The sequence below is a fragment of the Ahaetulla prasina genome, chromosome 8, assembly GCF_028640845.1.
Source record: "Ahaetulla prasina isolate Xishuangbanna chromosome 8, ASM2864084v1, whole genome shotgun sequence".
Classification (NCBI taxonomy): Eukaryota; Metazoa; Chordata; class Lepidosauria; order Squamata; family Colubridae; genus Ahaetulla; species Ahaetulla prasina.
The window spans coordinates 79819831-79843480 of NC_080546.1; the positions used below are offsets into that span (position 1 = coordinate 79819831).

Genomic DNA, 23650 nt, shown 5'->3' on the forward strand with positions numbered 1-23650 from the left:
CAGGCTGAGGAGGAGGAAGCACCTCCCGGCCCCAGCCCTGGCTCCATGCCCAGGCAAATGGAGCAACTAGACCCCTCCCCCTCCCCCACAGCATGTGAGCCTGAGGGAGGTCAATTACCAACAGCTGCCGACTGGAGTGACCCTTGCTTCAGAAGAATTGATAGGCGGCGGCGTCAGAAGGAAGGGGGGGCAGGCCTGGATAAGTGCTGAGTCATGGAGCCACACCCTATGGCCTATATAAAGGATCTGCTTTCTGGCATTCTCTTGAGTTAGGCAAAGTCGAACATATGTTGCTGAAGTCACTTTCTGGTCTCCTGCCTGCCTTGAGGACTTTGCTAGGACTTTGGCAGAGCTGCAGAGGCACGCCTGATTCGGATTTCCCTGACCCGGCTGTCAGCGGAGGAGTGGGACACGACATCGTGTATTTTCTAAAACTAGCTAATAACACCCCTTTTTTTGGAGCAGTACCACAAAATTATATATCAATGGAAAGATAATTTAATCAAGAATATAACGCAATAACTTTTATGAAGGGTTTACTATTAGAATAGCAGTAACAGTATAAATAAGAAAAGTCAAACACATAGAAAAAATGAGATATACAAAAATGATCACCAGAGAAAAAACTAGATATAAAAAAAATATAGTCGTGTCAGTGAATACTTAGTTGGGTAACCTTTAGCATGAATTAGGGCCTTACAACTGTCTTCCCATGGAGTGAACCAAGTCTTTTAGTTCTGCAGCTGTTATCATGTGAAACAAAGATTGAATGATTGCTTCTATTAACTGGGTTTTATTGTTGGGTTGCTTCTGACTAACAAGTTTCTTTAGTTGGCTCCATAGATTTTTTAATTGGGTTAAGGTCTGGGCTATTCCCAAGCCATTCCAGCAGTGGAATAGGATTATCTTGAAACTCCCCCCAAAAATAATAATGGTGTTATTAGCCATCAACCGTCAAAAATACACTTTTCCCAAAAGGTTTCCACAATTTTGGTCACTCCCATGCCTTTTAAGTCTTCTATCTCCTGTAAAAGAGGAACAAAGGATCCTGAAGCGCTGCTTGCACAGAATATAAACAGGCACAAGATGGAGAGCGAATTGTGTGTTCATTGGGGAATGCTGCCATCTACTGAGAACAACAACACCCTGCAAATAAAGAAAACGAGTATATCCTAATACAGACGTACGTACGACCACAATTGAGCCCAAAATTTCTGCTGTTAAGTGAATTTTGCGGACCTTTCTTGCCTCAGTTGTTCAGTGAATCACTGCAGTTAATAAGTTAGTAACTCAGTTGTTAAGTGAATCTTTGCTTTCCCGTTGACGTTGCTTGTTCAGCAGGTCGCAAAAGCAGTTCCCATCACCCAGCAGTGGTCATAAATGCGAACCGGTTGCCAAACTTCTGAATTTTGATCACATGACCATAGGGATGCTGGAAAGGTCGTAAGCGTGAAAAACCATCACGAGTTGCTTTTTCCAGTGCTGTTCTGACTTTGAACCATCACTAAATGAACTGTTGTAAGTCGAGGAATACCTGTATCTGCAGTTGCCTGTCCTTAACCTTTTGGCTTTGCAAACCTAAAAGTCAGATTTTTCGTGAAGGTAAAGGTTCCCCTCGCACATACGTGCTACTCATTCCCGACTCTAGGGCGCGGTGCTCATCTCCGTTTCAAAGCCGAAGAGCCAGCGCTGTCCAAAGACGTCTCCATGGTCATATGGCCGGCATGACTCAATGCCAAAGGCGCACGGAACGCTGTTACCTTCCCACCAAAGGTGGTCCCTATTTTTCTACTTGTATTTTTTACGTGCTTTCGAACTGCTAGGTTGGCAGAAGCCGGGACGAGTAACAGGAGCTCACCCTGTTACGCGGCACTAGGGATTCGAACCGCTGAACTGCCGACCTTTCGATCGACAAGCTCAGCATCTTAGCCACTGAACTACCGCATCCCGTGACTTTCCTTAATGGTTATTAAAGCCTTCGGTCAGCTGGGTTGAACACAAGTCCTGTATGGTTATCAGTTTTCTTGGAATAGAGATTTGCTTCAGTCTTGTAAAGAATAGGGGGAAGGAAACAGATATAAGGAAGGATCTAAAAAAGTTGAGGTTTATTAAGTTAACTATTATCAGTTACATTTCCTAACTTTAGGGCCAATGGAGATTCTCAAAACTGGCCGTGAGAAGCAACTTCTGGTATTGCTCAGCCGGCAAAGATGAAAATATTTTTCCTTCCTCAGCTAATTTTTGAGCAGCTGAGTTGTTTCACACATTCCACCACTAAGGATATAAATGTCTTGTTATCACGGATGTTAAAGCGTGTCTTAAAATTGCATATATGGTGTCCTGAATTGAGACGATAGCTTGGCAATTGTTTATCTGAATTGTGCTTATGGGTGGCTCTTCGTTTTAAGTCGGTATTAAATAGCCTTCAGGGACTTGTCCTTTGCTATAAGATGTTGGGTTGCACGAAATGCTTGCTACAGGTTTAAGATATGTGTTTTCCTTTTGTGGATTTGCTGAGTTAAAGTAGTACTTTGGAGATTGGTTGACCACAGCATTACAGAGCTATGCGCCTGGAAGACAACTCCAGCTGTACACTTTGCATCTTGTCACAATTAGGAACTTACCCAGAAGTTGGCATCTGTCATTTATAAGCATCATATCTTTTTGTGATTAAGGTGTATTTTGCTATATATCGGCTCACTGTTTTGACACAAAAAGTGAATGATTTAGACAGTAATCGACCATTTCACTTGCCCCTAGAGATTACTATGGGAAATGCTTCCTTTTCTCCTTCTGAATGTAAGGAAAAACGATGATTCTTCATTTCTGGATGGAAGCTAGAAGAGATCATTCCTCTCTAATTGTTTAGAGGTTCGATGTGAACCACCACTCTTAAGGAAGCATCCAGATGAAATTATTAGGAAAATGATGGAGCGCGCAGAAATGAGTAAATTGACTCTAGAAATTAGAGAAGAGGACAAACAATTCTATAAGATATGGGATCTCTTTTATCAATGGTTAGAAGGGGAATTATGTTAAAAGGAATTAAGAAAGGTTAGAATATAGGGAAATGTTTAAATTATATAATTGTCTTTAGGGAATGTATTTGAAGATGTATAACATTAATTTGGAAAGTTGATTTTGAGGGAGAAATTGAAATGTTGTAATTAATTGGAAATTATTTGATTATAGTTGAGATACATATCAGATTGATCAAATGCAAGTTTAGATAAATTAATTGGAATGTATATGGGCACACAGGGTAGGGGATCAACCCACCGACACAATGTATTTGGATTGATGATGATTTTATGTATGTTTGTTTGTTAAACATTTTTTAAAAATTATATTAAAAAAGGAAGCATCTGTCTTTCCTGTTTGCAGCTTCACACTAAATATGAATTAACTGGATTGGCTCAGCCACACAATAAGCAAACCTTCTGTACCTTTCTCCCCAAAATTGAAAGCGGGGGCAGGGGGAAGTTCCACGGTTGTTTTGGTCTCCTGAAATAATAACACAGCTTCAGAAATCTCTTTCTTGTGACAAACCTGGCTGTCAATGAGGAAGAAAAGTCTAGAGGAACCACAGAGATCATTTTGGAGAAGATATGTAGGGACCACGAGTTAACCAGTTTGATCCTAGGTAGAGGCAGATATTTCTCTCTCTGGCCACAATGAGAATGTATCTGCTGAATAAAACTCCGCATTGGCGACAGGAAGGGCATCCGGCCAGTACTCAGCTCCATTCAGTTGCCCAGACTCCACCCTGCAAGGGATTATGAGCTCATTAAAAGAAGTTGATGATAATTAGTTAACTAGATCTTAGCCCAGGAAAACAAAATAATGTGAGAAAGGAACTCAAGGTGGCTTCGCCTCGATTCTTTTTGATATAAGTGTGTGGTTTGGTTCAGCAACCCAATAAGACAGACACAGACTTCAGAGGATAATTAGAACTGCAGAAAAAATAATTGCTACCAACCTGCCTTCCACTGAGGACCTGTATACTTCACAAGTCAAAAAGAGGGCTGTGAAAATATTTACAGACCCCTCACATCCTGGATATAAACTGTTTCAACTCCTACCCTCAAAACGACACATTAGAGCATTGCACACCAGAACAACTGGACACAAGAACAGTTTTTTCCTGAACGCCATCACTCTACTAAACAAATAATTCCCTTAACACTTAAAACTATTTACTAAATCTGCACTACTATTAATCTTCTCATCGTTCCCACCACCCATCTCATCCCACTTATGACTGTATGACTGTAACTTTGTTGCTTGTATGCTTACGATTTATATTGATATTGTTTCCCGAATGCTTATTGTACCCTATGACTATCACTAAGTGTTGTACCTTATGATTCTTGATGAACTTATCTTTTATGTACATATGCACCAAAGACAAATTCCTTGTGTGTCCAATCACACTTGGCCAATAAAGAATTCTATTCTATTCTATTCTATTCTATTCTATTCTATTCTATTCTATTCTATTCTATTCTATTCTATTCTATTCTATAAGAGGGAGGGAAGTGAAAATACTCTCAGGCTTTCTAGGGTTTTGCCATTATAGTAGTAAAGTAGAATTTTAGTATTTCTTGTATCTGTTTCCTGACGTGGCCTGCCTCAAAGAGCAGAGAGAAAAGGATTGTGTTTCACCCCCACAGTGTAATGCAGTCAAATAACAGCAATCCATAGTTTTTGGATGGTCATCGCTACCCATCAAGACAGGAATCTTTCTTCCTTGAGCACCTTTTTTTTTTTTGCTCTTGAGTAGGAAAGATTTATTGGCCCAGCAATTTCCTAGTTTGTTTCACTAATCAGTAAAGTACAAGCATTGTCTTGCCTACCAAGAATATTCAATATTTAACAGAAATTGTGGGAATTTTATAAAAGTTTCCCTCTGGCCTTGATTTAAAGCACATTCTCTTGAGATAACAAATCACAGTGCGTTAGTATAACTTAAAGAAGCTGGCTTTTGCTTCAGGAATCCATTTTTACCTTCCACTCAAAAAATAATACTTCTTCCCAACACACACACATCCTTCCAAGCATACAAGCTATTGTTAGCATTGGAGTCTGGAAGAACTCCAGGAATGTTATAATATATAGCCTTGGGATATAACCCAGATGTTTTCAGTTGAAAACCCACTGTCTGCAAACATGAATCCCTGGAAGCCTATGTCTTAGCCATTTTATTCCTTTATATTAAAAAAAGAAAAAAAAAGGTTACCCTAGAGAAGAAATTGAGACCCTTGGTTACCGTATTTTTCGGACTATAAGACGCACCGGAGTATAAGAAGCACCAAGATTTCGAAGAGGAAAATAAGAAAAAAAAAGTAGTTTTGGGCCTCCGTGCATCCAGTTTTTGCCCTCCCGCGGCTCCCAGGAACACTCCGCAGGCCTCCCAAACCCTCTCCGTGTCCCGTTTTTGCAAAAAACGGACCAATTTTTGGCCTACCTGTTGCATTTTTGCCCTCCCCAGCCCCCCAGGAGCACTCTGCAGGCCTCCCAAATCCTCTGCGCATCCCGTTTTTGCAAAAAATGGGCCCATTTTTGGCCTCCCAAACTCCCCATGTGTCGCGTGTTTGCCCTCCCCGGCCCCCAGGAGCACTCTGCAGGCCTCCCAAACCCTCTGCGCATCCTGTTTTTGTGAAAAAACAGCCTTTTTTGGTGAAAACAGGACGCACGGGGTGGGGTTTGGGGAGGCCAAAAATGGCTTTATTCGGTGTATAAGACGCACCAACATTTCCACCCTCTTTTAAGGGGAAATGAAGTTCGTCTTATAATCTGAAAAGTACGGTATCTTAAGGTCAACTGATGCAACTCCCTTCTGTTTCTCAGTAAGCTTCTCTTCACATAAACTATCAATAAATTGTTGATTACTATATCATCGATTTTAGAAATCAGTAAGTGATCATGTATGTATCTTTTCTTTCGGTAAATGACCTTTTTAAACTATGAAGGAGAGTTACGGCTATTAATCATTGAAATCTCTAAAGCAAAACTTAAGTTTGTTTAGCCAATTAATGTGCAAGATTGTGAAATCTTTATTCTCTTCTGGAAAATATATTTTTATTTTTATTTTGCTTTTTGCAAGCTCTTTTTTTTTAAGATTAGCTTTATCTTTTAAGGGAAATTATATCCTTGCCAGAATTGTTCAGGGCAACTGATCTTTCTTGTGTAAGATCAACGTAGCACAGTTCTTTCGCCCTCAAAATATCTTCGGTAATGTCATTTCAGACACGTTTCGTAATGCAGCAAGCATTTTCAGATCTTGCTTAGAATTTCTGATTTTTTTTAAATTCAGTGTCATTGAAATTAGAATTAATGACAGTCGTCCTCGACTTGCAAACGCAGTTGAGCCCAAAATTTATGCTGTTAAGTGAGACATTTGCTAAGTGATTTTTGCCCCATTTTGTGACCTTTCTTGCCACAGTTGCTAAGTGAATCACTGCCGTTGATAAGTTAGTAACCTGGTTGTTAAGTGAATCTGGCTTCCCCATTGACTTGGCTTGTGAGAAGGTCGTAAAAGGGGATCACATGACCTTCGGAGACAGCAACGGTCATAAGTCTGAGCCAATTGCCAAGCATCCGAATTTTGATCATGTGATCATGGGGATGCTGCAAAGGTCGTTACTGTGAAAAACGGTCATAAGTCACATTTTTCAGTGCCGTTCTCACTTTGAAAGGTCACTAAATGAACTGTTGTAAGCGAAAACCACCTGTATTGTCTTGTTTTTATTTTTGTTAGCTTGTTTTACAATTTATTAAATAGGGCAATATCTATAAATAGTTTCAATGTTGAAAAATATTTGCAACTTTCTTGAAAATCTCTTCGTTTGGAAAAATGATTTTATGTACTTGCAATTGAAGAACTTGCCAACCAGTAAAAACCTTCTATATAGAATTAAAGTTGTATATACCAAATTATATGGCCAGTAAAATATTTAAAATTGGAAGAACTTATACTGTGTTCCATATATATCTCAGATTAACTGTTGCATTAGTCAAACTCTCTCTCTCTCTCTCTCTCTCTCTCTCTCACACACACACACACACACACGTCTGTGATTTATAACTCAAATTACCAACATTTTTTTACATTGTTTAATCCAGGGATCTGCAAATTTGGCTCTTTTAAGACTTGTGGACTTCAACTCAAAGCTGGCTGAGGAACTCTGGGAGTTGAAGTCCACAAGTCTTAAAAGAGCCAAGTTTGCAGACCCCTGGTTTAATCCAAAGTAATTTTGTCTACTCATCAGCCTTCTACTAATCCTAATGATACAGTTTCTTATTATTTTTAGCCCAGATACAGGTAGTCCTCTCCTGGACCCTAAACAAGTTGCACCCAATCTTACGACCTTTCTTGCTGTGGTCACCATACGGTCGTAAGTGAAGGGCTACCTTATTGGAGGCAAGAAGCCTAGTAAAAGCTGTTTACTAACGAATATCTCTGGGAAATAATTTGCACAGCTCAGCCAAATAAAAAGCTGCTACGAATCTCTCGGGGAGAAAGTCTGAAAGCATTTCTCTGGTTTTGGGCTGTAACTCTTGATTTTTGGCATTTGCATCAAACCATAATCACTAGTCCTCTGCGTGTGCCAAAATAAACAGCTAAAGTTGAGTCTCTTATCAAAGCAGCTTGAGGGGGTTAGAATAAAATAGGGGAATAAGTTTAAATTACTTTTTTTAATAAAACCTTTAGTCTTTCTTTAATGTTGACTGGGTGTTGTTTTGTTTTTTAGAATATGGATTGGCATGTTTTGTTTTGTAAGCTTGTGGGAATTTAAACACCATTAATCACAAGATGATAATGTGTTGCCAGTGGGAAGTTTTTGTAAAGCTTGTGAAAACAATACCATCAAATATTTTTGGTCTTTTGTCTTTTTCATAACGGCCATTGTCATGGTCCCAAGTCTTTTAACACTTCCATATCTTTTGTCCTCTGTGCCAGGTAATGACCTGTGACTTTCTTGAGATTCTGCCTGGTAACCCAATAAATATGGGCTGAATGCAGAACCTTACCTCTCGTCCCAAAGGTGCTTTTTTCAAGAGGCAAGTAGACTTTTGGGTTTTTCATTGAAGACGTTTCGCTTCTCATCCAAGAAGCTTCTTCAGCTAAAAGGATGCAAATGACCAGCAGTCTGCGAGGAGTATATAAATCCTTCCATTCTCCACCATCCAAATCAGAGCTAAAGAAGCTTCTTGGATGAGAAGCGAAATGTCTTCAAAGAAAAAACAGGAAGTCCAGTTGCCTCTTGGGGGGGGGAGCACCTCTGTGTCTGGTGAGCAAAATTCCCATCTGTGGTCATTATTATTATTATTATTATTATTATTATTATTATTATTATTATTATTAATTCAATTTTTATACCGCCCTTCTCCCGAAGGACTCAGGGCGGTGTACAGCCGAGGTAAAACAAACAATGTAATATACAATTTAAAATACGAATTAAAAAACTTATTACATAATTGGCCTAAAACTTTGGAACATAAAAACTAAAACCCATTAAAAATTAATAATAAAAATTTAAAACCAATAAAATTTAAGCCAGCCCCACGCAAATAAATAAATGTGTTTTCAATTCGCGGCGGAAGGTCCGAAGGCCAGGTATTTGGCGTAAGCCCGGGGGAAGCTCGTTCCAGAGGGTGGGAGCCCCCACAGAGAAGGCTCTTCCCCTGGGGGCCGCCAGCCGACATTGCTTGGTGGACGGCACCCTGAGAAGTCCCTCTCTGTGTGAGCGTACGGGTCGGTGGGAGGCATGAGGTAACAGCAGGCGGTCCCGTAAGTACCCAGGCCCTAAGCCATGGAGCGCTTTAAAGGTAGTAACCAAAACCTTAAAGTGCACCTGAAAGACCACAGGTAGCCAGTGCAGTCTGCGCAGGAGTGGTGTTATGTGGGAGATACGTGAAGCTCCCTCTATCACCCTCGCAGCTGCATTCTGGACTAACTGAAGCCTCCGGGTGCACCTCAAGGGGAGCCCCATGTAGAGAGCATTACAATAATCTTTACTGGAAAATCATCCAGAATCTTCTGTTGTAACTATAAAGCTACAGCATGCATTGGGAATGGTTACATCAACTAGAAAGGGGGAAAAGAAAGAGACATAGGCATTTTCAGAGACCCAGGTTGAACGAATAGAACGAATAGAATAGAATAGAATAGAATAGAATAGAATAGAATAGAATAGAATAGAATAGAATAGAATAGAATAGAATAGAATAATGGAATGAAGAATAGAATAGAATAGAATAGAATTCTTTATTGGCCAAGTGTGATTGGACACACAAGGAATTTGTCTTGGTGCATACGCTCTCAGTGTACATAAAAGAAAAGATACGTTTGTCAAGAATCATAAGATACAACACTTAATGATAGTCATAGGCTACAATTAAGCAATCGAATCATATTAGGAAACAGTCACTATAAATCATAAGGATACCAGCAACAAAGTTACACTCATACAATCATAAGTGGGAGGAGCTGAGTGATGTGAACGATGAGAAGATTAATAGTAATACAGACTTCATGAATAGTTTGACAACGTTGAGGGAATTATTTGTTTAGCAGAGTGATGGCGTTCGGAGGAAAATTGTTGTTGTGTCTATTTGTTCTGGTGTGCAGTGCTCTGCAGCGTCGTTTTGAGGGTAGGAGTTCGAAATAGTTTATGTCCAGGTTGTAAGAGGTCTGTAGATATTTCCTCAGCCCTCTTTTTGACTCGTGCAGTATACATGGTCCTCAGTGGAAGGCAGGTTGGTTGCAATTGTTTTTTCTGCAGTTCTAATATATCTCTTCTCTAAGCATTGATATAATTGCCCCCCATACTTTAAAATACTCTGATTCTTCCTTTTCTTTAATTACCATTGTTAATCTGTTCATTTCTGCACATTCCAGTATTTTCTTAATTACTTCTCCCTCTTAAAGGGATTTCCCCTGCTTTCCAATTTTGCGCAAATACAGTTCTCGCTGCAGTTACAATATGTATAATCAAATAAGTATTCTCTTTACTATATTTCTCTGGTAAAATACCCAATAGGAACAGTTCAGGTTTTAAATCGATACGTTGTTGTATCATTTCCTCTAGCCATGTTCTAATTTTAATCCAGTAGTCCCTCGATTCTGGGCAAGTCCACCACATAGAATAGAATAAAATAGAATTTTTATTGGCCAAGTGTGATTGGACACACAAGGAATTTGTCTTGGTGCATATGCTCTCAGTGTACATAAAAGAAAAGATACGTTCATCAAGGTACAACATTTACAACACAATTGATGGTCAATATATCAATATAAATCATAAGGATTGCCAGCAACAAGTTATAGTCATACAGTCATAAGTGGAAAGAGATTGGTGATGGGAACTATGAAACGATTAATAGTAGTGCAGATTCAGTAAATAGTCTGACAGTGTTGAGGGAATTATTTGTTTAGCAGAGTGATGGCCTTCGGGAAAAAACTGTTCTTGTGTCTAGTTGTTCTGGTGTGCAGTGCTCTATAGCGTCGTTTTGAGGGTAGGAGTTGAAACAGTTTATGTCCAGGATGCGAGGGATCTGCAAATATTTTCACGGCCCTCTTCTTGATTCGTGCAGTATACAGGTCCTCAATGGAAGGCAAGTTGGTAGCAATTATTTTTCTGCAGTTCTAATTATCCTCTGAAGTCTGTGTTTTTCTTGTTGGGTTGCAGAACCGAACCAGACAGTTATAGAGGTGCAAATGACAGACTCAATAATTCCTCTGTAGAATTGGATCAGCAGCTCCTTGGGCAGTTTGAGCTTACTGAGTTGGCGCAGAAAGAACATTCTTTGTTGTCATTTTTAATGATGTTTTGATGTTAGCTGTCCATTTGAGATCTTGATATGATAGAACCCAGAAATTTGAAGGTTTCTACTGTTGATACTGTGTTGTCAAGTATTGTGAGAGGTGGAAGTATGGAAGGGTTTTTCCTAAAGTCTACCACCATTTCTACGGTTTTGAGTGTGTTCAGTTCCAGATTGTTTTGGTTGCACCACAAGGCTAGTCGTTCGACCTCTCGTCTATATGCGGATTCGTCATTGTCTCGAATGAGACCAATCACTGTTGTGTCATCTGCGAACTTCAGTAGCTTAACAAATGGATCATTGGAGATGCAGTCATTGGTATACAGAGAGAAGAGAAGTGGGGAGAGCACACAGCCTTGGGGCGCCCCTGTGCTAATTGTACAGGTATTCGATGTGATCTTGCTTAACTTCACCTGCTGCTTCCTGTTTGTTAGGAAGCTTGTGATCCACTTACAAGTCTGTTCCGTACCTGTAGCTGGTTTAGCTTAGTTAGAAGAATGTCTGGAATGATGGTATTGAATGCTGAACTAAAGTCTACAAAAAGGACCCTTGCATAGGTCTTTGGAGACTCAAGATGTTGTAGGATGTAGTGCAGAGCCATATTAACAGCATCATCTGTTGATCTATTTGCTCGGTATGCAAATTGCAAGGGGTCTAACAGCGGATCCGTGATGGTTTTCAGGTAGGAAAGCACTAGCCTTTCAAAGGTTTTCATGACTACAGATGTTAGAGCAACTGGTCTGTAGTCATTCAGTTCCTTGATGGTGGGCTTCTTCGGCACTGGGATGATGGTAGAGCGTTTGAAGCAAGAAGGAACATAGCACATCTCTAGTGATTTATTGAAAATATGGGTGAAGATGGGGGCCAATTGGTCAGCACAGACTTTTAAGCAAGAAGGAGTTATCTTGTCTGGGCCTGGAGCTTTTCCTGGCTTTTGTCTGTGAAATAGGTCCTGCACTTCCTTTTCTGTGATCACTAGGGGTTGTGAACCCAATGAAATGGGGTCAGTTGTAGGAGGCTTGGCTGTTGTTGGTGTGTCTGAGATGGGGGTTGTGGAGATAGGTGGCTGTAGTTTCCTTTCAAACCTGCAGTAAAACTCATTCAGGTCATCTGCCAGTTGTTGATTACCTTCAGCCTGGGAAGGAGGTTTGCCATAGCCACATATGATAATGCGATCCTGGTATCTTATAGGGTCCTTGAGTGGCTCAGGCTGCTAATGCAGTCTGTTATTAACAGCAGCTGCTTGCAATTACTGCAGGTTCAAGCCCCACTAGGCCCAAGGTTGACTCAGCCTTCCATCCTTTATAAGGTAGGTAAAATGAGGACCCAGATTGTTGGGGGCAATAAGTTGACTTCGTATATAAATATACAAATAGAATAAAGACTATTGCTAACATAGTGTAAGCCGCCCTGAGTCTTTGGAGAAGGGCGGGATATAAATGTAAATAATAAAAAAAAAGGCATTTCCAGCATTTAGCGTCATCGTCCTTATTGTCCCTTATTTTGGTTGGCAAAACATATGGAAGGCAGGTTGGTTGCAATTGTTTTTCTGCAGTTCTAATTATCCTCTGAAGTCTGTGTTTTTCTTGTTGGGTTGCAGAACCGAACCAGACAGTTATAGAGGTGCAAATGACAGACTCAATAATTCCTCTGTAGAATTGGATCAGCAGCTCCTTGGGCAGTTTGAGCTTACTGAGTTGGCGAGAAAGAACATTCTTTGTTGTCCTTTTTAATGATGTTTTGATGTTAGCTGTCCATTTGAGATCTTGCGATATGATAGAACCCAGAAATTTGAAGGTTTCTACTGTTGATACTGTGTTGTCAAGTATTGTGAGAGGTGGAAGTATGGAAGGGTTTTTCCTAAAGTCTACCACCATTTCTACGGTTTTGAGTGTGTTCAGTTCCAGATTGTTTTGGTTGCACCACAAGGCTAGTTGTTCGACCTCTCGCCTATATGCGGATTCGTCATTGTCTCGAATGAGACCAATCACTGTTGTGTCATCTGCGAACTTCAGTAGCTTAACAGATGGATCATTGGAGATGCAGTCATTGGTATACAGAGAGAAGAGAAGTGGGGAGAGCACACAGCCTTGGGGGGGCCCTGTGCTAATTGTACAGGTATTTGATGTGATCTTGCTTAGCTTCACCTGCTGCTTCCTGTTTGTTAGGAAGCTTGTGATCCACTTACAAGTCTGTTCCGGTACCTGTAGCTGGTTTAGCTTAGTTAGAAGAATGTCTGGAATGATGGTATTGAATGCTGAACTAAAGTCTACAAAAAGGACCCTTGCATAGGTCTTTGGAGACTCAAGATGTTGTAGGATGTAGTGCAGAGCCATATTAACAGCATCATCTGTTGATCTATTTGCTCGGTATGCAAATTGCAAGGGGTCTAAGAGCGGATTCGTGATGGTTTTCAGGTAGGAAAGCACTAGCCTTTCAAAGGTTTTCATGACTACAGATGTTAGAGCAACTGGTCTGTAGTCATTCAGTTCCTTGATGGTGGGCTTCTTCGGCACTGGGATGATGGTAGAGCGTTTGAAGCAAGAAGGAACATAGCACATCTCTAGTGATTTATTGAAAATATGGGTGAAGATGGGGGCCAATTGGTCAGCACAGACTTTTAAGCAAGAAGGAGTTATCTTGTCTGGGCCTGGAGCTTTTCCTGGCTTTTGTCTGTGAAATAGGTCCTGCACTTCCTTTTCTTTAATTACCATTGTTAATCTGTTCATTTCTGCACATTCCAGTATTTTCTTAATTACTTCTCCCTCTTAAAGGGATTTCCCCTGCTTTCCAATTTTGCGCAAATACAGTTCTCGCTGCAGTTACAATATGTATAATCAAATAAGTATTCTCTTTACTATATTTCTCTGGTAAAATACCCAATAGGAACAGTTCAGGTTTTAAATCGATACGTTGTTGTATCATTTCCTCTAGCCATGTTCTAATTTTAATCCAGTAGTCCCTCGATTCTGGGCAAGTCCACCACATATGATAATGCGATCCTGGTATCTTATAGGGTCCTTGAGTGGCTCAGGCTGCTAATGCAGTCTGTTATTAACAGCAGCTGCTTGCAATTACTGCAGGTTCAAGCCCCACTAGGCCCAAGGTTGACTCAGCCTTCCATCCTTTATAAGGTAGGTAAAATGAGGACCCAGATTGTTGGGGGCAATAAGTTGACTTTGTATATAAATATACAAATAGAATGAAGACTATTGCTAACATAGTGTAAGCCGCCCTGAGTCTTTGGAGAAGGGCGGGATATAAATGTAAATAATAAAAAAAAAGGCATTTCCAGCATTTAGCGTCATCGTCCTTATTGTCCCTTATTTTGGTTGGCAAAACATCTGGAAGGCAGCAGGTTATCTAACAAATATTCCGTTTTCTCATCAGATATATGTATCTTAAGCAAGGGCCTCTGGGTTGCCTTGTCACAGAAGGAGCTGATGTCCTCCAGATGTGTTGGGTCTAAGGCTCCTCAAACTCTCAACAACTATTATCATCGGGAGGTGCCTCCTGATGGAAGCCAGACCTCCTCCTGTCAGATAGCTTGCAGGTTTGATGCACTGTCACAAATAAAGATGACATAGACTGATGGCCCAGTGCTCCTTGGAGTATTTTGTGCAAGGTGAATGTGAATTTAACAACATCAAGGGTGATCTGTATGTTTTAAGAGGGCTTTCTACTTTTATCTATACCATTTCAAGCTAACTGTGTTGTGTTGAATTATTTGCTCTCGCAGAAACATCTCTTAACATTTCATTGTGTAAAGCAGGAGTCCCCGATCCATGGTCCGTGGACTGGCACCGATCCGCGGCATGTCAGAAACGGGGCCACGCAAACAAGCTAAGCGGGATGCAGGCAGCGCACAAAACCACGCCCCCCCCTCTGATCCGTGGAAAAAAACTGTCTCCGTGGAACCTGGTCCCCGGTGCCCCAAAAATTGGGGGCTGCTGGTGTAAACCATAATTGCTTTTTAGGAAAGGTGGTTTACATTTTTAATAATGTCGGGTTGATTGTTGGGCTTTTATTTTAGCTTTGGTGGCGGCCTGGTGTTAAGGCACTTCTGAATTGAGCCCCTTTGTGGGATAAACATGACAGCTTTTATGTGATAGTCAAGCAAAGAATAACTTAGAGCAATTGAACCTGCCTGAGTATGGATAGCCAGAAGTGGCTTAGGCTCAAGATTAATCCATCTTTGGGGTGAACATGCTAGGTCAGCTATTGTACTACCTGTTTCTCAGATTTAACAGTGCAAGAGAAGTTTAAAATTTCTTTTGGATAATTTTATTTTATTCAGAATATACATGAGGGTGTAAGAGAGGGAGGGAGGGAAGGTGGGAAGTGAGAGAGAGGGAGAATATGTGTGTGTATACAGTATATGTACAGTAGTGGCCAAAATCATGGAAACCTTTTGGGAAAAGTGTATTTTGAGGTTTGATGGCTCATAACACCACTTTTTTTGTGTGGGGGGAGTTTCAAGATAATCCTATTCCACTGTTGGAATAGCCTGGGTATAGCCCAGACCAGGGGTGAAATCTAGCAGGTTCTGGAGAACCGGTAGCGGAAATATACTTGGTTTTTTTTTCCTAATGATTTTATGCAGTTAAAAAGGTTACCCGCATTTCAGTACAGTTCCAAAGAAATACCAAGCAACCATTAGCCTTGATTAGTGAAATGAAAAGCCTGCATTTGTCACTTTGGATGCTTGATGTGAACCAGTTTCATTCCTTGCTTTGCTAGATTAATTAAGAATCAAACCTCTTCCTAAGCGGAAAGGCCTCTTCGCTATTTGTTTCTTGGCCGCAATGCAGCGGGACAGAATATTGGAAATGTATATGCAGACAGGGCTGTATTTTGGTATTTTATTATCGTGATCCCTTTCTTATCTATTACTTTGACCAAGACATGCAGATCTGTCACTATGACAAGCCTAGGCCAGAAATCACATATGTCCTACTTCTTTTTGGAAAGTTCATTTCACAGGGATCTAAACGTATTTCCCTAGAACAATTTTGTTTTACATTTCATTAAATGGTAATCAGTGTTCAGCACCTAACTCCATTTTTCACTAAAACAGTTTCCATTTCTACAGAGAAATTATTGAGTCTGTCATTTGCACCTCTATAACTGTCTGGTTCGGTTCTGCAACCCAACAAGACAGACACAGACTTCAGAGGATCATTAGAACTGCAGAAAAAACAATTGCTACCAACCTGCCTTCCACTGAGGACCTGTATACTGCACGAATCAAGAAGAGGGCCGTGAAAATATTTGCAGATCACTCGCATCCTGGACATAAACTGTTTCAACCCCTACCCTCAAAACGACGCTATAGAGCACTGCTCACCAGAACTACTAGACACAAGAACAGTTTTCCCCCGAAGGCCATCACTCTGCTAAACAAATAATTCCCTCAACAATGTCAGACTATTTACTGAATCTGCACTACTGTTAATCTTCTCATCGTTCCCATCACCAATCTCTTTCCACTTATGACTGTATGACTATAACTTGTTGTTGGCAATCCTTATGATTTATATTGATATATTGACCATCAATTGTGTTGTAAATGTCGTACCTTGATGAACGTATCTTTTCTTTTATGTACACTGAGAGCATATGCACCAAGACAAATTCCTTGTGTGTCCAATCACACTTGGCCAATAAAATTCTATTCTATTCTATTCTATTTGTCGTAAGTTTTCAACTGGAGCTTGCTGTTAGTTTCCATTTAGTGCAAATCAGGATAAATTCTATTTAAAATAGAATAGAATAGAATTTTTTATTGGCCAAGTGTGATTGGACACACAAGGAATTTGTCTTGGTGCAGATGCTCTCAGTGTACATAAAAGAAAAGATACCTTCATCAAGGAACAACACTTACAACACAATGATAGTCATAGGGTACGAATTTAACACTTAATGATACAACACTTAATGATAGTCATAGGATACAAATGAACAATCAGGAAACAATGTCAATATAAAACATAAGGATACAAGCAACAAAGTTAGTCATACAGTCATAAGTGGAAGGAGATGAGTGATGGGAATGATGAGATTAATAGTAGTGCAGACTTAGTAAACAGTTTGACAGTGTTGAGGGAATTATTTGTTTAGCAGAGTGATGGCCTTCGGGGAAAAACTGTTCTTGTGTCTATTTGTTCTGGTGTGCAGTGCTCTGTAGCATCGTTTTGAGGGTAGGAGTTCGAAATAGTTTATGTCCAGGATGTGAGGGATCTGTAAATATTTTCACAGCCCTCTTTTTGACTCGTGCGGTATACAGGTCCTCAGTGGAAGGCAGGTTGGTAGCAATTGTTTTTTCTGCAGTTCTAATTATCCTCTGAAGTCTGTGTCTGTCTTGTTGGGTTGCAGAACCAAACCAGAGAGTTATAGAGGTGCAAATGACCGACTCAATCATTCCTCTGTAGAACTGGATCAGCAGCTCCTTGGGCAGTTTGAGCTTTCTGAGTTGGCGCTGAAAGAACATTCTTTGTTGTCCTTTTTTGATGATGTTTTTGATGTTAGCTATCTATTTTAGATCTTGCGATGTGGTAGAACCTAGAAATTTGATGCTACTTAGAACTTTTGTTGGCGGGGGACATAATTTGAAATAAAGCCCAAGACCAAAAGTTGACGTAACGCATTGTAATCTTCGGAAAACATCCTTAAAATCTTTGGGAACTATTCACTATCGTTTGGTAAAATGTTCCTGGGCTGAATCCCCTTTACTTCGTTAATGACCTCAGAACTTGGCAAATATTCTGAAAAATAATCTTTCTGTGCTTTCAGAATTTTACTTTGAAAACTTTTCCCCCAGTAAGATGTCCTCTAGAATTCTTCTATAGCCAGAGTCAATTTGCTCCAGTAAAGTCAATCAGAATACAGATGCGCAGCCTTTGGGTCTTCTAAAGGAGGGATGTCAAATTCAAGGCCCGGGGGCTGGATTGATTCATGGGGTGCTTAGATCTGGCCCACGGGCTGCCCTGGAAACAGCGAAGAACTGGCCTGCGGTACTTCTGCCAGTGGGCAGCCCTCCCGAGCTCTGTTTTTGCTAGCAGAAGGTTACAGGAGGCTGCCGCAGCTGAAAACAGAGCTCGGGAGCTGTTCTGTCCTCCTTCGCCTCTGTCCGAGTGATGGCTGAATTAGCTGGCACTATCAGCTCTGGCAGCAGAATAGCCAGCGTCTGCCAAGAGCTTCCGTTATCTTCCAGGAAACTGGTGAGTCACCCAAGAACAAACTTCAGCTCTTAGTCAATCAGTGGATTTGCCTGTTACAAAGAGACACAGCAGCTCTCGCTGCCTTTTATATCCTGTGGGGTGTGGCTCCATGACTCAGCACTTCCTAGGCCTGCCCCACCCTGCTACTATTGTTCCCGCCTTTCCTGCCTACGAAACCTAGGGTCCAACCAAGCCTGATTGCTATCAGCTGGGTCTGAAGGCGTGGTGTGGGGGGGAAAGAGACAGGGGACGGAGGCCTCATTATCTCTTCCACCTGGCCTGCTTCTGGCTCCTGGAGCTGAGCCAGGGAAGCCGGTGCTCCCAAGGTAAGTCCTGACGGCCCTTCCCCCTCACTTTCCGAGTCACTTTCTGGCAGGAGGCCCGGCTCCGGGGGCGCAGACACAACAGGAGTCAGTTTTCGCTGGCAGAGTACTCAGGCTACCACAGGCACCTCTGACACGAGTGATGCCCCCCTGGCCACGCCCCCCCTGCCCACCCCCGGAGGTCAAACATAACCCTGATGCGGCCCTCAATGAAATCAAGTTTGATATCCCTGATTTAGAGTAACGATCAGTTCACCTCTCATAGTGCAAATCGAGTTTTCTGAGACATTAAAAGCGAAATTCAAGTGATACGTTCCATCAGACTGTTTCTTGTCTATTTTGTAGATTATTTACTTGGAATGTGCTGGTTGGGAGGGCTGAACTGGCAAGCTGGAAAGCGAAGGTTGCTTGCATGTCTGCATATAAAGATGCATAAATTCTGTTGCTACGAAATAGCTGGGATTTTATGCCCAGGAATTGACAAAGCATTTGTTTCAATGGTAAAAAGAGCCAATTAAAATTTTCTGGGCTGCATAAACAGAGGGATAGAATCAAGATCACGTGAAGTGTTAGTACCACTTTATAATGCCTTGGTAAGGCCACACTTGGAATATCGCATTCAGTTTTGGTCGCCACGATGTAAAAAGGATGTTGAGACTCTAGAAAGAGTGCAGAGAAGAGCAACAAAGATGATTAGGGGACTGGAGGCTAAAACATATGAAGAACGGTTGCAGGAACTGGATATGTCTAGTTTAATGAAAAGAAGGACTAGGGGAGACATGATAGCAGTCTTCCAATATCTCAGGGGCTGCCACAAAGAAGAGGGAGTCGGGCTGTTCTCCAAAGCACCTGAGGGTAGAACAAGAAGCAATGGGTGGAAACTGATCAAAGAAAGAAGCAACTTAGAACTAAGGAGAAATTTCCTGACAGTTAGAACAATTAATAAGTGGAACGGCTTGCCTTCAGAAGTTGTGAATGCTCCAACACTGGAAATTTTTAAGAAAATGTTGGATAACCATCTGACTGAGATGGTGTAGGGTTTCCTGCCTGGGCAGGGGGTTGGACTAGAAGGCCTCCAAGGTCCCTTCCAACTCTGTTGCTATGTTATGTTATGTTATGTTAAAATGAAATTGAAACCTCTAAAGCTTGACCACAGACCTTACAAATTAACACAGAAGAATTGCTGCAAATAGCTGGTTAATTCAAAACTATCTTACTGAAGTTCACAAGGCTTATTCCCCATTTCTGTGTTCAGAATTGCTATTTTAACAAGTTATCTGAAGCCGGGGTCCCCAACCCTGGCAGTTTTAAGCCTGGAGGACTTCAACTCCCAGAATAACCCAGCCAGCAAAGCTTCTTTGCTGGAAGTTGAAGTCCACCAGGCTTAAAGTTGCCAAGGTTGGGGACCCCTGATCTGAAGCACATAGAAATCTCTCTCGCTGATTAATTAAGAGTTACTGTAAACAAAGCCACTATGTTGTGTCTGCGCCCCCCGAGCTGGGCCTCCTGTCAGAAAGTGACTTGGAGCTGGGCCTGCTGCCAGAAAGTGACTTGGAAAGTGAGGGGGAAGGGCCGTCAGGACTTACCTCGGGAGCACCGGCTTCCCTGGCTCAGCTCCAGGAGCCAGAGGCAGGCCAGGTGGAGGAGATAACGAGGCCTCCGTCCCCTGACTCTTTCCCCCCCAGGCCACGCCTCCAGACCCAGCTGATGGCAATCAGGCCTGGCTGGACCCTAGGTTTCATAGGCAGGAGAGGCGGGAACAACAGAAGCAGGGGTGGGGCAGGCCTAGAAAGTGCTGAGTCATGGAGCCACACCCCACAGGATATAAAGGCAGTGAGCACTGCTGTGTCTCTTCATAGCTGGCAAATCAACTGATTAACTGAGAGTTGAAGTGACTGACTAGCATCGAGGGAGATATCAGAGAACTTGGCAGACGTTTGCTATTCTGCTGCCAGAGCTGATAGTGCCGGCTAATTAAGCCATCACTCAGACAGAGGCGAAGGAGAACAGAACACACTATGGGTAATACCATTCACTTCAGAACAGTCAGCGTAGTTGAAATCAATATTCCTTGCTGGAATTATTTTCTTTTCAAATATTCTTTTTTTAAAACGAAGAAGTTGCAAAAGATAATTATGTGGTATTTTGCCTGTTGGAATAAATTTGAGATAGCGTTCGAGATGGATGTAATTGTAGTCTGTTCATCGGTCCAAAAATCAATTATGTTGTTAGCGTATAAGCCTTTTTTTTAAAAAAAAAAATTAAGTATCACACATAATTTGTTCAAACAGGGATTGATATTTGCTGATGAGTCCAAAAGTTAAGTGTGAACATGTGTGACTTCTTTTGTAAGCAAGACTGACTGGGATTCCTTCTCAAATCCATTTTCACTGGATTGTACACGTCTTTGAAAAATGAAAACAAGCAAGAGGGAAATTAGATGTTTTTTTAAAAAAATCCGTTTCATATATAAAAGCCAAATGTTTGCTGGAAAGTTTTTATTTGCTTTTTCACTCTTCCAGAAAGGTGCTGTAGAAAGATCCTGGCTCTAATCCTCACAATGTGATGTTTATGTTTCCAAGCAGCACATATGCTTGGAAACGGCGGTCTGGTGTGTTTTCATTTTTCAAATGGGTATCCTTAAGAAAGTTCCTAGAAATGTTGGCACAATATAAATTAGGAAAATAGTCTTTAAGTAGTAAGTAAAGCAGAGATAAAAAGGTAAAGGTTCCCCTCGCACATATGTGCTAGTCATTCCTGACTCTAGGAGGCGGTGCTCATCTCCATTTCAAAGCCAAAGAGCCAGCGCTGTCCGCAGATATCTCCATGGTCAAGTGGCCAGTATGACTAAACACCAAAGGCGCACAGAACACTGTTACCTTCCCACCAAAGGTGGTCCCTATTTTTCTACTTGCATTTTTTACGTGCTTTCGAACTGCTAGGTTGGCAGAAGCTGGGACAAGGAACAGGAGCTCACCCTGTTCCGCGGCATTCGGGATTCGAACCGCTGAACTGCCAACCTTTCGATCGACAAGCTCAGCATCTTAGCCACTGAGCTACCACGTCCCTTCAGAACAGGGATAGTAAATCAAAATTACAGGTACTCCTCAACTTCCTGAGCCCTGAGTCTTCGGAGAAGGACGGGATATAAATTCAAATTAAAAAAAAAACTTACAACGGTTTATTTAGTGAACGTTCAAAGTTACAACAGCACTGAAAAAAGGTGACTTATGACTGTTTTTTACACTTACAACCGTTGCAAGCATCATAGAATAGAATAGAATAGAATAGAATAGAATAGAATAGAATAGAATAGAATAGAATTTTTTATTGGCCAAGTGTGATTGGACACACAGGAATTTGTCTTGGTGCATATGCTCTCAGTGTACATACAAGAAAAGATACGTTCATCAAGGTACAACATTTAGAACACAAATGATGGTTAATATATCAATATAAATCATAAGGATTGCCAGCAACAAAGTTACAGTCATAAGTGGAAAGAGATTGGTGATTTGAACGATGAGAAGATTCATAGTAGTGCAGATTTAGTAAATAGTTTGACAGTGTTGAGGGAATTATTTGTTTAGCAGAGTGATGGCCTTCGGGAAAAAACTGTTCTTGTGTCTAGTTGTTCTGGTGTGCAGTGCTTTATAGCGTCGTTTTGAGGGTAGGAGTTGAAACAGTTTATGTCCTGGATGTGAGAGAACATGTCATCAAAATTCAGACAAAAATATTAGTGTCCCTGAAAGACAATATGTGAGGAAGATCTGGAAGAAATGGGTTGATTATATGTTTTATATCTATCATAAAAGACTAGATATTTGGATTTATACTGGATTTTGATGAGGAAGGACTAAAGTTGAATAGATATTGTAATTTTCTGTATTGAAATTTTATAATGTGTTGTACTGAATTTTAAATTGAATATTCTCGAAAGATCTTATGTAAGAAAGACCTGGGGGAAAAATTATATGGTTATAGAAGCTATAAGGGAGATATTCTCTGAATGGGATTGGATTTTTATGCTTTAGCTTTTTAGTATTTAGTTTTAAATACTTTAGGATTAATTTGTTCTATTGCTTTACATATCTTATTACTGTTAATTGTTATTTTTTTTTTGAAGGATTTTGGTTATGTTAGGAGGAAGTCAGAGCTAGAGAGGGAAAATTGGTATAATAGTTTTGGGGAAAAATTTTCTTAGCCTATGTTTGTTTTATTTTTAACTATACCCTGTGCTTGTTCCGGGAAGTCAGGAGGGAGGGGGGAGGGGATTAGTGAAGGGAGGGGGGTTGGGGGGAAAGGGGGGGGGATTTTTTTGTAAAACTTTTTGAATTAAAAAAAAAATAAAATTCAGACACTTGGTTACTGGTTTGTATTTATGACGATTGCTGTATCCTGGGGTCACGTGATCTTCTTTTGCGACTTTCTGACAAGCCAAGTCAATGGGAAATCCAGATTCACTTAACAACCCGTGTTACTAACTTAACAAATGCAGCGATTCGCTTCACAACCGTGGCAAGAAAAATCGTAAAATGGGACAAACTCGCTTAACAAAATGTTCCGCTTAGCAACATAAATTTTGGGCTCAAATTGTGGTCGTACCTCGAGGACTACCTGGTTTGGTTTTTTCAACCTGACCTCAGGCTTCAGCTGCTCTTACGAAATGCTCAGTTTGTAGTAAAACCATGCTTATAGATATGGTATCAATTCCTAGATTCTTACCAACAAAAAAGGGACGGCTATTATTTTAAAAGCTGAACCAATATTTCTGCACTTTAAAATATCTAGGCATTCTGTAATACGGATATCACTAAGCTAGGACAAACCGGTTTGATTTTAACAGATGCTGGTCTAAACTTGGTCAATTTTCCTTTTGTTAACAGAGAACCAGCTGCCAGAACTCTGTGGGAGTCCTTAATGAATCTAAAACAGAAGGAAGGTTTGATGGAAGTTAGAAGACACCTTGTGGAAGCTGCAAGCCGAGAAAACTTGCCTATCAAGATGAGCATGGGTGAGCCCGCACGGCATGAACTAACTCTACTGCGAATGCACTAGAAGTGGCATGACTTCCTAATTATTATTCATTTGATAAGTTGAGATTATTCTCATTGGACAGGAAGCTAAATTTTCTGAAGTGATTAGGGTTTTAATGCCTTTGTTACATGGAGACCATTTCTGTGGATTCTGCAGACAAGCGGTCAACTTTCTGTTTTGTTTTTTTGTAATGGAATTAGAATAGTTACACAATTGCATTAAACTGCATGACTAATAATATGC

General features: G+C 40.9%; 1 protein-coding gene across 2 annotated transcripts in view; it reads left to right on the plus strand.

Annotated features, from left to right (window-relative positions):
• Positions 1-23650, plus strand: part of SCFD2 (sec1 family domain containing 2) — a 236762-nt gene that overhangs the window by 15298 nt on the left and 197814 nt on the right. For both annotated transcript variants that reach the window (XM_058192242.1, XM_058192241.1), the window contains exon 3: positions 23257-23384. In XM_058192242.1, coding sequence (XP_058048225.1) covers positions 23257-23384 — 128 coding nt within the window. The remainder of the gene's footprint in view (positions 1-23256; positions 23385-23650) is intronic.